Source organism: Artemia sp. Qi Xiang Cuo, chromosome 10, assembly GCF_049724085.1.
Source record: "Artemia sp. Qi Xiang Cuo chromosome 10, ASM4972408v1, whole genome shotgun sequence".
Classification (NCBI taxonomy): domain Eukaryota; kingdom Metazoa; phylum Arthropoda; class Branchiopoda; order Anostraca; family Artemiidae; genus Artemia; species Artemia sp. Qi Xiang Cuo.
In genome coordinates, this window is record NC_142803.1 from 12,353,367 (window position 1) to 12,368,021 (window position 14,655).

The 14,655-nt window shown below is 37.2% G+C and overlaps 2 protein-coding genes across 2 annotated transcripts in view; one reads left to right on the plus strand and one right to left on the minus strand.

Moving 5' to 3' along the window:
- Positions 1-6,317, minus strand: part of LOC148947478 (serine-protein kinase ATM-like) — a 76,570-nt gene extending 70,253 nt beyond the window's left edge. Inside the window, exon 1 of the mRNA XM_089095277.1 lies at positions 6,208-6,317. The gene's annotated coding sequence lies outside the window, so the exon portion shown is untranslated. The remainder of the gene's footprint in view (positions 1-6,207) is intronic.
- Positions 6,318-11,845: 5,528 nt separating this feature from the next.
- The window catches only part of LOC148947479 (N-alpha-acetyltransferase 25, NatB auxiliary subunit-like), a 123,786-nt gene continuing 120,976 nt past the window's right edge, over positions 11,846-14,655 (plus strand). The window contains exon 1 of the mRNA XM_089095904.1: positions 11,846-11,998. Coding sequence (XP_088952030.1) covers positions 11,953-11,998 — 46 coding nt within the window. The 5' untranslated portion in view covers positions 11,846-11,952. The remainder of the gene's footprint in view (positions 11,999-14,655) is intronic.

Sequence of the window (14,655 nt, forward strand, 5' to 3'; positions counted from 1 at the left end):
ATTAAGGTTCAATAACTTTTAGGGGGTCTTTCCCCCTTTTTTCGAAAATCTGCCAAATTTTCTCAGGCGCTTTACTTTTGATTCGTAATATTAAACTTGATTAAATTTATACATTTGAACTTAGAATTAAAATATGATTCTTTTGATGTATCTATTGGTATCAAAATTCTGTGTTTTAGAGTTTCAGTTACCAATGAGCCGGGTTACTCTTTACTTGAAGTTCGATACAATATACTGTTTGAAAGTTTGGTGAGGAAGGTATCAGGCTCAGTCATTAAAACTGAGACATGCTGGTTCAGTAAATTAGCAAGTTCTTTAGTCTCTGTAACTTCTCCATCTTGCTTGGTTATCAGTTTTTAATACATTGTCTATTGTGGTTTTGGCTAGAGACGGATTGCCAAAACTTTTTTGGATTAGTCTTGACTTCATCAGCAAGTTTAGATTCAAAATTCATATGCAAGGCCTGCATCACGTTTTAAGTTTGTTCTGGCTATTACAATACATCTTTCTGTAATCAGGTGATTGATACTGTTTATATTTCTTGCAATATCTGCTTTTATGGTTGATTTCCCTCTTCATCTCTTTTGTCATTAATGGGAGTGTTTTTGGTTTGGGGATAAGTTTACTTGAAGTGTATTGGTTTGCTTTATTTATTATTAATTTTTGAAGCACTGCCATTCCTGCTCTAGAGAGCCAGATAAGACATCATCCCATGCAATGCTGCCAAGATCCATTTGAATCTTCTCATAATTAATGAAGGTCTTCTTGTTGTAGTGATTTGTTGTTCTGAGGAACATTGTTCTGATATGTATGGCCAAATGGTCACTCTTCCTGATTGGGGGCATGTAAGAGGTTGACAGAAGAGCTTCTGGTCTCTGGAGAAATATCAAGTCAAGAAGTCTTGGTTGCTGACCATCCCTAAAATGTGTTGGGTGGTTGACAATTTGGTGGAGAAGAACACCATGAACAATGTCAATGATTGATTTTTCTTTAAACTAGTCAAAAGGTCTAATAACTATACTTCCAGGGATGCCTACCCCCATATTCCCAGGGCAGGGATTGCAAATTATGCAATCTGCCCATTGTTTACATGCAGGATTTACATTGTTTACACTGGAAATAGACATCTTGTTCAAAATGGCCAAAGGCTTAAATAACTATGCCTATAGGGATTACATAACCCACCCCACCCCCAGCTTTCAAGAGGAATGCAAAATACAATACAACAAAGTGCGTGAAAAGCCTAAAATCAACTTCATCTGAGGACCACCTCAAGCAACTTAAGCTATCTACCCTCGTCTACAGACGCATGCGTAGCGATATGATGCTGACTTACAAACTTCAAGAAGAAAACTCAACCATCTTTAGCCGCAGTCATAGCACAAGCCATCATTACACAAGAGGACATTCCAAGAAGCTGCCAAAGTTAAGGTCACAATCGAGTACCCGTCAAATGTACTTCTCAAGAAGAGTCATAAACCACTGGAATCAATTGAAGGACTCAACTGTCAGTGCTCCCTCAATCCAGTCATTCAAATGCCACCTTGACAAGGAGTGGGAGAAGAGGCAGTGGAGGTTCAACTGAGAGTCATCAACTCAAGAGCACTACAGGTCCAGAGGACTTTAAAGCTCTCAAATGGATTAAGGTGATTATGGTAAGGTAAGGTGAACACACTGTGAGTGTGATGATCCTCAGAAGGACATATCATCAATATACAAGGAATGGTGGCCAGCATTTGCCCTCCCCCTCAATGGCTGGTTGGTCTCCAATCACTTTTGACTTATAAAAAAGGACTAGAACTCTCAGTTTCTGATCTAGTGAGCACTCTCTGAATTTTCTACAACCATGAGGTGGAGGTGTGGACATGGAAGGGGCAGTCCCCCCTCCTATATGGAATAAATTCTGCTCATTTTGGGGCTTCATGTTACTTTTACTTTTAGAATAGCCACACAGACCAGAAATATTCCCAGAAATCATAATGAAGTAAATGTCAATTTCACATTTTTGATGCTTTTTAAATTTGTTTTGTACCCCCCCCCCACCCCCAAAAAAAATCCTGATTACAGCCATGGGGATTATACATCAATTTCTACCTCCACCATCCCCTTGTCTCTCCCTTAGAACTAGTTCTGTATTTATCTGACAGTCCAATGACAGCTGGGATGTTCTGGCATTAGAATGCACCCTTTGAGGTATCTCCCTCCCTCACAAATTAAAAAACAACCAGAGAACCCCATTGTAGAAGTTTAAATGCCTTTTTAAGTTTTGTAATCTGTCCATTACTTACAGATAGTATTTATCATTGGTAAACATACAGACACTTTTGTGGGGGAGTTTTCTGAGTGTCTGTGTGAGTGTGGGTGTCTGGGGAAACTTTCAGAAGGGAGAAAATTTTTGGGTATAATTTCCTTTCAGAAAGGATGTATTTTTCTTTGGGGGGGGGGGGGGGGGGTATTTTCTGTGTGTGTGGAGGGGAGGTATTTTCTAGGGGGTAAATACCCAAACCCCTAAGCAACAGCTTAGGGCATTAACTTGAAAATTTTAGGGAATATAGAGGGAAATATTGAAGAGCTAATGGAGGACAACCAGCCTCCTTGCCCTTTTTAGATTCTTACTTCCCTCATCACATACCAAAACTTTGAAAAAGCAATTTTGTTCAAAACAGTCAATAGGTCTAGTAACTATGCCTCTGGGGATGCAAAGGTCTCTCAGCCCTCAGGATAAGCATTGTAAATCATGCAATTTGTCTTTTTTTAACATGAAGGATTTTTCATTAGAAAAAGGGGGGACATTTGATTCTAGGTGTGTTTGAAAAAGCTAAGGGCATTAAGGTGAAACTTTAGGGAAGATTAATAAACAAAATCCAGAGATACAATGCATATCCTCTTTATCAAAAAGGTGTATCTGCAATATCACAAGAACAGCTGAGGGTATTAAACCTGACCTTTGAGGGCATGTTGAAAAAAAGGTGGGAGGGCAACCATTCCCCCTCCCATTCCTATTTCAGCCGCTCTCCCTCCAAAGATATCAGATCAAAACTTTGGAATAGCCATCTTGTTTAAAATAGCCTAGTCAAAACATCAAATAATTATACCCCCAGGGCCCTTGGGGCAATTGTAGTAAGTTATATAAGTTGCCTATTGGGTAGTTTTAAGTTTACCATATAATTTAGCTAGGATGAAAGTGAACATATATTTGATGTCTTTTTTATGCTCTGTCATAGTTCAATCCCTAGCAATAGACAAAGCTCTGCTTTTTATTGCAAAAAATGCATATGCTTTTACTTCAAACCATGTGCTAGATTACCTGGATATTGTGTCATTTGTCTTCCTGCCTGAGATGAATATCATTCTCATTACATTTTTCAATTTAAGGAATATCATTATTTCAAAAGGTCATTATCACTATAATGACATTATTAATATCATTATTTCAAAAGGTTAAACCAAACCATACTTGAATATCTAAAAAAAAGGTGATATCATCTTTCTGATGAGCCCTGTCAACTAAACTAGTCACATATTTCCTAAATTTTTCTATCTATTGTTTGCTTTTATTTTAATTAGTTACATTATTGTTCATTTTCTAGTGCCACCAGTGCAAATGGCACAGCTTTTCTTTCAATTTTCTTTTCTCTTTTCTTCCCTTTTGTGTGCTGTGTGTATGTTTTAGTGCAGGCTCCTTGGACAAATGTAAGCCATTACAAATTTTGGCTACTATAAGTTTGCAATTCTTAAAAAATTTAAAAATTTAGCAGAAAATAAGTTTTAAATCATATTTTTTCTGAAGTTCCTAGGCTAGTTAGAAAGTCATGAAATGCAATTCTGAATGCAACCAGGGACAAGGGGGCATCTCCTAAATTTTGTTTGATACCCCCTTAAAAAATTAAATAAAAGGACCTTCTAAAAAAACCTAAACATAAAAGGACCTAAACATACTTCTATTTTTACAATACCTTTACTACTATTGATAACTTCTTTGTGTAGTTAAAAAAAATAAAATCCCTTTATTCAATTGAAAAAATTTAAATGAAATGACATAAAATGTGACCTACTCAATAACCCAGTTAGTTATAAGGGTTTTTTAATAGTCTCAGGGCTTGCACCTATGTTTTCCTGTAATTTCTTGGATTAATCATAAATTTGGAAATTCATCTTTCAAAAATACATATCCTTATGATTTTTAATTCATTTGGCATTTTTTGCTTCACCAGACATTTGGTGAGCTAATTTCATTAAGTGCATAACTTTAAAACTGATATTCAGCACAAACTAATGAGTCCCAGAAATGTAAACAAGCTGAAATTAATCAAAATTCCCCCCCCCCCCTAGTAAAAAAAACTGTTTGACTTGTAAGGATTTTGATGTTTTTTTTGTGTTTAGTTTTTTGTAATTTGAATACAGGAATTAAATGTCAAAAGTTGTTGGATCAATTAAACAAACTCCATGAAGACTCAAGTTCAGATGGTTTCTAACAAATTCAACATTATTGTTAGTAGATGGCAAAGTTTCAAATCACAAAATTTAGCATTAGGCTATTTTCAGTTGACAAAAAAAAACACTTAGAGTTACACAATAGGAAAATGGCTTATATTTGAGTGGCCATTTGAATGAGGTTTGTATTGTTGTAAATGTATAAATCTTTGCAGTAGGCTATATTACTTATGAACTAATGGTATGTTTTTAACCACTGTGCAAAACCTTTACTAATGTTGATAATTTCATTGTGTGGTTACAAAAATAAAATGCCTTTGGGGCCCATTTAAGGGCTCAAGTTACAATTAGCCCCAGAAGCAATTATCATATTGAACTACGAAAGAGTATAACAAGAGGCATCAAATAACATGTTTCCTTTCATCCTAGCTAGAATATACGGTAAATACTGTCTTTTGTTTATACAGAAGGTTTTAGGCTAGCCTATTTATTTTTTGATTGCCTAGTAATTTCTGGTAGTTTAAAATTTGAATTATTATAGGAATTTATTCCTTCTGGTCTTAAGTTTAGTATGGCTCTTGGTCAATATATACCAAATCATATCATTGAGTTAGGACTAAAGTGAATACACTATTCAATGCCTTTTTTTATGCTGATTACAAATATAATAAGCATTTCTATCGAAAATGAATTTCAGCCCCCCCCCTATATAGGCCAATTCAGGGTTAGGTTAGGTTGGGTTAGGTATAGCCTATATAGGGGGGGGGCTGAAATTCATTTCCGATAGAAATGCTTATTATATTTGTAATCAGCATAAAAAAAGGCATCAAATGGTGTATTCACTTTAGGGTAAGACACCCAGTAGTCAGCCGCCTGCCTATTCTCAGACAGAAACTTTTATACTATTTTAATCACTAATTTACAATGAGCTGTTTGTATGTCGGAGTTTAGGCAGAATTGTCACTTGTTAGTAAATTCAAAAATAGGTGGTGCTGTACAAGTGAAACTATTTAAATTAATAACCTTCTTGTTCAGAAATTCTTCAGAAATTTTTTGATACAAAGATTAAGTTTCTAGGGGGTATTCCTAATACAGTAATTAGAGTAGTTTGAATGTCAAAAAGTTTTCAAAGTGATTAAAGTGTCCAACTACTGGGTGTCTTACCCTATTTGAAACTCAATAATATGATTTGGTATATATTGACCTGGCTCTTTACTTTTTGTTGAAAACTTTTTTTTCAGAATTTTTTTTTAAATTAAAAGTTGGAAAAGAAAAATCAGTTGGGGAACCAAATGGTGCTCTTGATTTGTTTCAATTATGTTTTCTTCAGAAGAGGACATTGAGCAATAGGCCTATGTCAACAAAATTTTTATGGTAAATTTTTACCAAATCATATTATAGACTTACAATAAAGTGAATATAGTCTAACATTTGATGCCTTTTTTTATGCTGATTATGAATATAATAATCATTTCTGTTGGAAATCAATTTTAGCCCCCGACCTAAATATGTCAATTCAGGATAGGCCTATATTCATAATCAGTATAAAAAAGGCATCAAATGGTATATACACTTTAGTTCTTGGTCAATAATATGATTTGGTAAAATTTACCATTTTTATTTCTAGCTTATCTAGGCCTATCTATTTGCTTTTCAAAGATACTTCTAGTTTGATTGAGCTTTAAACCCTAAATTAGCCTAGGCCTAGAAGGATGGGCTATTATAACTTGGACTGCCTAGACTAATAAAAAAGACCAAAAAGCTTCACTTTACCTTTCTTTCAGAAATTTTATTAGATTCACAGGCATTACACGCATCTTTTAGAGAGGAAAGCCTTCTTTCCATACGAATGAGAAAAGCACGAACTTTCAGTTTGAATTTTTACAAGCGACAAAACCTAGATGCCTATCATAATTCAAAACATTCTGAATTTTATGCTAAAATTAATAAATAAAAAGTAGTTTTTTTTTTTACTGAGAGCAAGGAGCGACATTAAAACTTATCACGAACAGAAATTATTCCGTATATGAAAAGGGTTGTCCCATCCTCAACCCCTCCCCATTTACACTAAAGTTTGACTCTTTCTCACAACTCTACTTTTTAAAACAATAAAAACTTTAACGTAAAGAGCAAGGCGTTAAAGAGGGGACAGCCCCTTTCATATACGGAATAATTTCTGTTCGTTTTAAGTTTTAATGTCGATCCTTAGTTTCAATTAAAAAAAACTTTTTTTATTTAATTTTTGAAAGTTTTTCAACTAATGGAAGTTCAAATTTGCCTCACCGTACATGAAACATTAGAACAAAATTTGCATAATAATTCTGGCAAAAATGTTCCGCATATGAAGGGTTGCCCCTCCTCAATACCGTGCTCTCTACGCTACAGCTGTTAGTACTGTTAAAAAAGCTTCCTATTCCAATTAAATGGTCCCCGTGTTTTAGTAGACCCTCTTAAAAATTGGCTAACAATCAAACTTTATGCCAGTAAATCTGGCTCACCTTCTATTAAATATACCACTGCCCCTAACGGGAAACTCCTCCGTCGAAATTTCATCCTACAAAAAGTGCACCGCCCCTTAGTCAAATTCCATCCAGACAATTCTATCCTTGCTGAGGATCACTCCCTGTAAAATTGCTTGCGGACGATTCAGCCTGAAAAATTTTCCTTAGCATTTTTTCATTTGAAGTAGACTTTAATCTGTAATTGGTTTCTTGATCACTCCAGTAATGCCCCCTTTCATGAAAATTATTTCCTGGAAACCAAAACACGCGGAAAAAAGCCCCTGGATTATTTTCCCGCATCATCTCCACAGGACAAATTTGGAAAAGAGAATGTAGAACAATTAAAAATAATTTCGTATACTAATTTTGTCAAGCCCCCCCTCCCAGTATAACATTTTCTTTGGAATGTTCACCTTCCCCCAGAAATTTACCTTCTCAAGGGAGATTCTCCCTACAGAAATCCACCCCGCTCAAAAAATAATGTATGCATACTTCACAATAACAGATACTATAAGTTAACAATGGGTGAATTTCATATCTTACAGGCCTCTCCTCACCTATTGTGGGTGTCATTTTACACCTAAAGACATACTTGTTTGATCTTTCAAATATATTGAACAAAATGGCTAGCTTAAAATATAGATCAGATAATTTTTGGGGGAAATGGGCGTGAGAGGGGGCCCAGTTACCCTCCAAACATTTGGGCCATTAAAAAGAACGCTAGAACTTTTAATTTCCATTCGAATACACCTTCTCCCGAACTTTTAGGACCATTATTTCAATACAATCACCAATGGAAAAACAAAACAAATAAACACGGATCCATGATCTGTCTTCTAGGAAAAATAATAAAATTCCGCATGTTCGTAGATAGGAGCTTGAAACTTCAATACTGGGTTCTCTGATACGCTGAATCTGATTGTGGGATTTTTATTAATATTTTCTTTAATTTTAGGGGGTTTTCCCTCCCTATTTCAAAAATCAGGCAAATTTTCTCAGGCTTCTAACTCTTGATGGTTAACACTAAATCTAATAAATCGTATATTATATATATATATATATTTAAAATCGGCATAATAACCTGATTCTTTTAATATCAACATTCCGTTTTTAAAAGTTTCGGTTACTATCGAGCCGAGTCGCTTCTCATTTATAGATCGTTACCACGAATTGTTTGATATTCTATTTCACTGAATTTTATAGGAAAATTCATGTGATACTCAAAATCAGCCGCTTGGTTCCAAGTTTAAACTTGCTTTAGATTTGGATTCGCCCTTAATAGCTCGGCTGCCGTCAATCAAAAGGCAATATCTGACATAAACTCGATTTTACAGGAGAGCGAAAAAAAAAGTTTGAAGCCATGTCTGTTTACCATGTTTGTTAAAACATGATAGGAGGTGCCTGTTTTTCAAAGAAAAAAATACATCAAATCTAGGTTTCAGAGTAAGACAAATTTGTTTGTTGAGGAAAAACTAGACAATTTTTTTTCGTTCTTGAGATGAGTGCAGATATCGCCTTCTAACCTACTTTTGAGTCAACAAAAGGAGGTATCTGCAAGAACGCCACAGTAAAATTCCATGAGAAAAACGAGATGACCGTATTACAAAACGACTTTAAATCAAATCGAAACGCAGTTTCCAATGAGCGCATTTGCTTGCCAGCAACATCAGCTATTTCATGATGTAGAACAACCTTATTTTCAAGCTCTAGTTTGGTCTTGGGCTTTGATGGCTTCTACCGCGGAAAGAAGCACATCTCAGAGGAATACATCAACATCAAGTCAAACTACGGCACAAGCGTTTCCACAACATTGAATTTGTTTATTTTATAAAGGTAGCAAAGATCATATTCCTTTATGTTATAAAAAAAAAGTCTACGTGTTTTTACTCGTCTTCTGGTTCACAGCCCTCGAATTCGTCGACGATGTCTTGCACATTGGCTATAGGAAGGTTCTTCCAGAAAGACCTTTTCCGTATGTCTGCAATGTGGGGTACGAGTTTGATAAGGATGTTTCTTTTTTTGTCCTTTGAAATCCCCCTTGGGACCGCCAGCTTCTTAGGCAAACCTTTGCCTAGAGCACTTTTGGCTCTCACTGTCAGAAAATCTACAGCTTTCAGTTAGTCGTCAACATCATATCGATAATATAGTTTCGAGTCTTTCTTCATGTTACTTGCATGTACGATCTTTCCAAATTGAATATCAACTGACTTTTTCTCATCCACAAGACCAAAAATAGCAGAGGCGACAGCATCCCGTTTCTACCATATGTTGCTTCGTAACATACTACGCAGTATACCCTTTCTAGTGACGAGCCGGTCAGCCGGTATGAGCACTAGAAATCGGTAAAACAAAATTTTCATTGAAACACACTAGCTTGCTTGTAAAATGCGATTCTTTAACTGCTAGATGTATGGGAAGAATTAGGTCTTTTTGCATATCAACTGTCAACACTGCCTTCTCCTTGCCGTGTGGGTGCTCAGCATCTTTGTCAAGTTCTCGCCTAGCCTTTTCTGCCTAATTTCTATGCTCCTGTTGCTTCTCCCTTTCTTCGTCTGACACACCTTGCCTGAATTCTTTTATTTTGAACAAGTCACAGATTTCACATACATCTGACCTTGGCATTTTGTTTGATATGTTCATTTCTTGCAAAACTCGAAGGTAAGAACTCTGACTACAACGCTGCTCGGGAAACTTTTCTCGAAAGTCAGCAAACATAGCTTCGAACGTACTATCTCTTGGGATATATCTCACATACGGACTGTTATACCTCCTGTAGTTGGGCTGACACGGTTTAAACGATTCTATATGCATACGTATAGCTTTGCGGTACATATCTACCTTTCTAGCACCTCATCTTTTTTCTGAAGGGAAAAATCCAACACCCTCGGTCTTTAGCTTTTCTCGATATCACCTCGATGACTTTCCAACTGGTGTAACTCAAAGTTGAAAAAAACGTCTTTTGGCACACTACCAACGTGAGTTCTCCAACAGCAAAAAGTAGGCGATGCACGAAACTGTAGTCTCTACATTTTATACGTTTCGAGTATTTTAAGGTGATCCTTTTTTTGCGTGTCACTAACAAACACGACCTAATGTATGCAATTCTTTATCCCTGGATTAATTCTTAGAACTTGTCATAGATTTGTCTCTTCTGATCAATTGTAAGTTCTTTGCTCTTTTTCTTACAGTTTTTGGGGTTGCACCCATTTTGTAAGAATGGATTTTTTTGGTTAATCTTTTCAATCTGCTTTCTCCTTTTTTCTAAGACACATCTCACTACTATAAGCGTGCATCTTTGATGCCATCTTAGTGTTTGTGTCTGTTTTGAGCTAATCTGAGCATTGTTTTGAGCTGTTTTCTTGAAAAAAGAGACAAGGTTATCAACAGAAAAAAAAATAAATAAACAGCGTAGAGCAGAGGGGTCCCGAAACCTTTTGGACCACGGGTCAGATTTTGGAAGGGAAGGGATTGCATACCAGATTAATACCTAGTCGAGCAACCACTGGACAAATCTCAGCACAGCCATGGAACCGCGAGAGCTTCTTTAAGGTACAAATTGCAAAAACGGTGGATTCGAATGGCTTTCCCGACTGAAGGCTAGTTTTGTGTGGTTTCTAATATTCAATCATTTGACCCGGACGGATACAATGTCAGACTTTATTTGAAAGCGCAGAGTTCTGACAGGAGACAGATCCCCAAATATACAGATACTGCCTGAGTGCTGCAGACATGCATTGATTGCTTTTAGTGTGGACAGAGGTTGGCAATGTAAAAAAAAATGAACGTTTACATGTAAAAAATGATTTTTATATCAGTGAAAAAACATAATTTACATTAAAATTTTACATTTAAAGTAGATACCTCAGTCATAAACGTTTTCGAGGCCAAAACTGGATAAGACACTTTTGTTATTTGTTACATTTTAACACGTAAGAGAAGAAAAGAAAAATCCATTTGAAGTTCCAACCCTGACTGTGGATATGCACAGGACATGCATCTGGGGTACCCCAAAATAGTGGGTACTCTACCCCATAAACAGCTAGTGGTCCTGACTGGGAAAATCCTGTTTTCGTCAGATTTTAACAGAGTTCAGGTTCTTCTTAAATGGCCTCAAAATATATGGTAGCCTACACTGCTGAAGAAAAAAAAGAAACAAAACATTTGCCAAACAAGCAATAATGTGATCTGACAACAGCAAACCATCTGCAAAACGAGCCCCGCGAGCTATGACGAAAAACCTGCATCAGAATTGCAAACTAGAAACTTAAACTGACTTATCCTACTGGCTGATTCCCTTGCTGGGGTCAAATCCTTGCATATTTCAAAAGGATTTTTTACAGGTTACACAGTTTTTCCTAACAAGCCAATTACCTTTACTATTCTTTCGCTATCTTAAGGGCCTCTTTCAACAAGAAATTGCCACGGCTCATGATTCTGCTCTTCAGTTCTACGGAATCTTTTTTTTCTACATAACCATGAATGTGATGAAAAGTGGCTTTATTTGGCGATATCTGCTCTTGCATTGGAAGTAAAAGCAAAGATCTAAAAGGCAATATCTACTCTTTAGTTTTACGGAATCTTTTCTTCTATACAACCATGAATGTGATAAAAAGTTAGCCTTATTTGGCGATATCTGCTCATGCATTGGAAGTAAAAGCAAAGATCTAAAAGCCGATATCTGAATGTGTAGATATCGCATTTTGAGTCACAAGAGAATATAAGTTTTCCAGATAGCGCCAAATAAAACTACCATATATCTTGGCTATTTTTGAAGATATCGCGCTTTTGACTCGACCAATAGATAGAGCGTAGTGTCTTTACTTGGGATACGCGGAAATATCAATTTCGCTTGTCATGTCAGATATCGCCTTTTGATTGACGGCAGCCGAGCTGGTATACTAGTTTCTAGGATCTCTACACGATTAGGGATTTCATTATTCAAAAAGCGAATGTGCCAGAATTTAAGCCACTGGAATGCTTGTTAAAGGCTAATTCAATTTTTCTGCCTCTTATCACAATGGCCTCAAAAGATATCACAGAAAGGAGGCTAAGGCCTATATATGGTAATTAGAAATTGCAGTTCAAAATTTATATTGTTATTAGAACAAGTAAATGTAATATAATTTGGGCTACAGGCTTGTTGCAGGCTAGGCTATCAGGCTGATTGTTGTGAATTTTACTTATTTTCAAATTTTATAACACTCTGATGCCTCATTTAATACTAATTTTCTAGCTAAAAATTAATTGTAAGCCACAATAAAGTTCCCAGCATTATTTCTTTTCACCTGTTCAGTTGGTATTCTGGTAAATTTCTAGTGGGTCATATAAATTAGCTAAGATAAAAAGTGAAAACATCATTTGATGCCTTTTTATGCTCTTTCATAGTTCAATAATTGCTTCTGGGGCTAATTGCATCTTGAGCCCTTAAAGGGGCTCCAAAGGTAATTTATATGAATTATGAAAGAGCATAAAAAAGCATCAAATGATGTTTTCACTTTCATCCTAGCTAAATAATGCAGCTGTCATACTATTCTAGTATAAAGGTTTAGGCTATTGACCCAGGCTACCTACTAAATAAAGCAACATCTAAGCACAGCACAAGCATGGTAGCCTATAGACACAGGAAGGGAATTGAGCACAAGCATAGTGGAATGCTACATCTTCCTTCTTTTATCATTTAAGCTGCCTGCATTTCCTCTTACACCAACACTCAACACTTGCTCCCACTCATCCACTGTGTAGATGAGTGGGCAGGCTTGCCCACTACAGGCTTGCTCACACTTACAGTGTGAGCAGGCTTACACACTCTAATGAGTACCTTCAGAAAGGTATGTGTAAGAAGGTGCTAGGCTTGCTTCTTACATATTCACTAACTAGTTCACTTCTTCTTCCTCTCATACTGTCTCTATTTACAGGTCTACTTTTTAAATCACTTTACAGGTTCAGTTTCAGGGTTTTTCTTACAAGTTGGCTGTAACTTGTGCATGCTGTTGTTGGTGTCATGCTTGATTCTAGGGGCAGCACTGTGGTAGCACTCTGGCTAGGGCTAGGGATCTGATTCCAATCCTGGATTGGCAATGGGGACATGAACTGGTCTGCCAAAAACAGCAAGGGTGGTGGCTTGGCAGTTGTGTCTGGCACTATGGCATTGTCAAGTCTTTTGCAAACCAAACTTGTTCCTTTTGGAATTTGATGTGGGCAGGCTGATAGGTGCTTGCAGTTCTTCTACAGAATTGTACCTTCATTTGTATGCACCCAGTACAATCACAGCTGTTTTGCATGAGAAACCACAATGGCCTGCTTCCATGGTCCATCAGGCATTTTCTGAATGTGAATTGCATCACTGGGGTTGAGCTGAATTAAAGCCTTGGCTGATTTGTTGTGATAAATTTTCTGGTGTTTATACATTTCAGTTCTTTGCTGAGTGAACTGTTTGGTCAGGACAACCTTCTTCTTTACGTGATGTGTGGTGCTGGATCTTAGTTGGCAAGACATAAGGATTTGAGCGGGAGATGCAAACCCATCAACTGGTGTATTCCGGCATTCTAGTAGACCCAGAAAAGGGTCTTCTCTGTTTTTTGTTGCCTTGGTCATAATTTTTTTTATAATCTGCACAGCTTTCTTGGCAAGTCCATTGGATTTGGGATACTTGGGGCTAGATGTGCTCAGTGAAATACCCCAGGCTTAGGCAAAATGGATGAATTCCCTAGAAGTGAACTGAGGGCCATTGTCAGACATTAGCTGCAATGGTATGCCATGCCAGGCAAAGTGGGCCTTAAGTTGTGCTATGACCATGTTGGATGATGTTGTCATAAGTCTGTCAACTTCAAAGAAACAGCTGTGATAATCAACAGTTGCTAGGAAACTGGAGCCATTCCATTGGAACAGATCTGTAGCAATCTTTTGCCAAGGGAGCATTTCTATGCTGTGGTTGATCATTGCCTCCTTCAAGTTGTTTGGCATGTGCTTGGCACATGTTTGGCATTTTGCTATGTACTGTTCAATGTCTGCACTGAGGCCTGGCCAAAACACTAACATCCTTGCTTGCCTGTTTGGTTTTCTTAGTTCCAAGGTGGGCTGCATGTAGCTGCTGGAGTGTGGCTAACTGTAGGTTCTTGGGAATGATCAATCTTTCTCCCTTGAGAAGAATGCCTTTTGTGAAAGACAGCTTGTGTTGGACATTCCAGTAGGTTAGGCACTCTTTTCTAGTACTTGGCCAGCCCTCTTGAATCATTTTGACTAGGGTGCTCAAGGTTTCATCCTGTGTTGTTTCTGTCCATATCTGCTCAAGCTTCTGGTTGCTGGCTGGAAGGTTCAGTACTATGTGGTGTATGTAGAAATCCAGATCTTCCAGTTTTGGATCTGTATTGCTAAGATGGAGATGTGACAGAGTGTTAGTGACTGGGATTTCAGATCCTTGTCAGAACCTCAGACTCAGGTTATAAGGCTAGAGCTGAAGCATTAATCATTGCACTCATGGTGGGGCTTTGTAAATAGGATTTGCTACAATGGTTTTGAGGGGGCGTGGTCAGTCATGACATCAATGTGGCAACCATACAGATAATGGTGGAAGTGTTTACAGCCATACATGATGGTGTATAACTCTTTTTTTAGTTGCAAATACTTCTGCTCTGTCTTGCTGAGTGATCTTGATGCATACTTTGTGACCTGCCCTTCCAAAACAAGATGGGCGCCAAGCCTCTGGCTGGAGGCATTGACA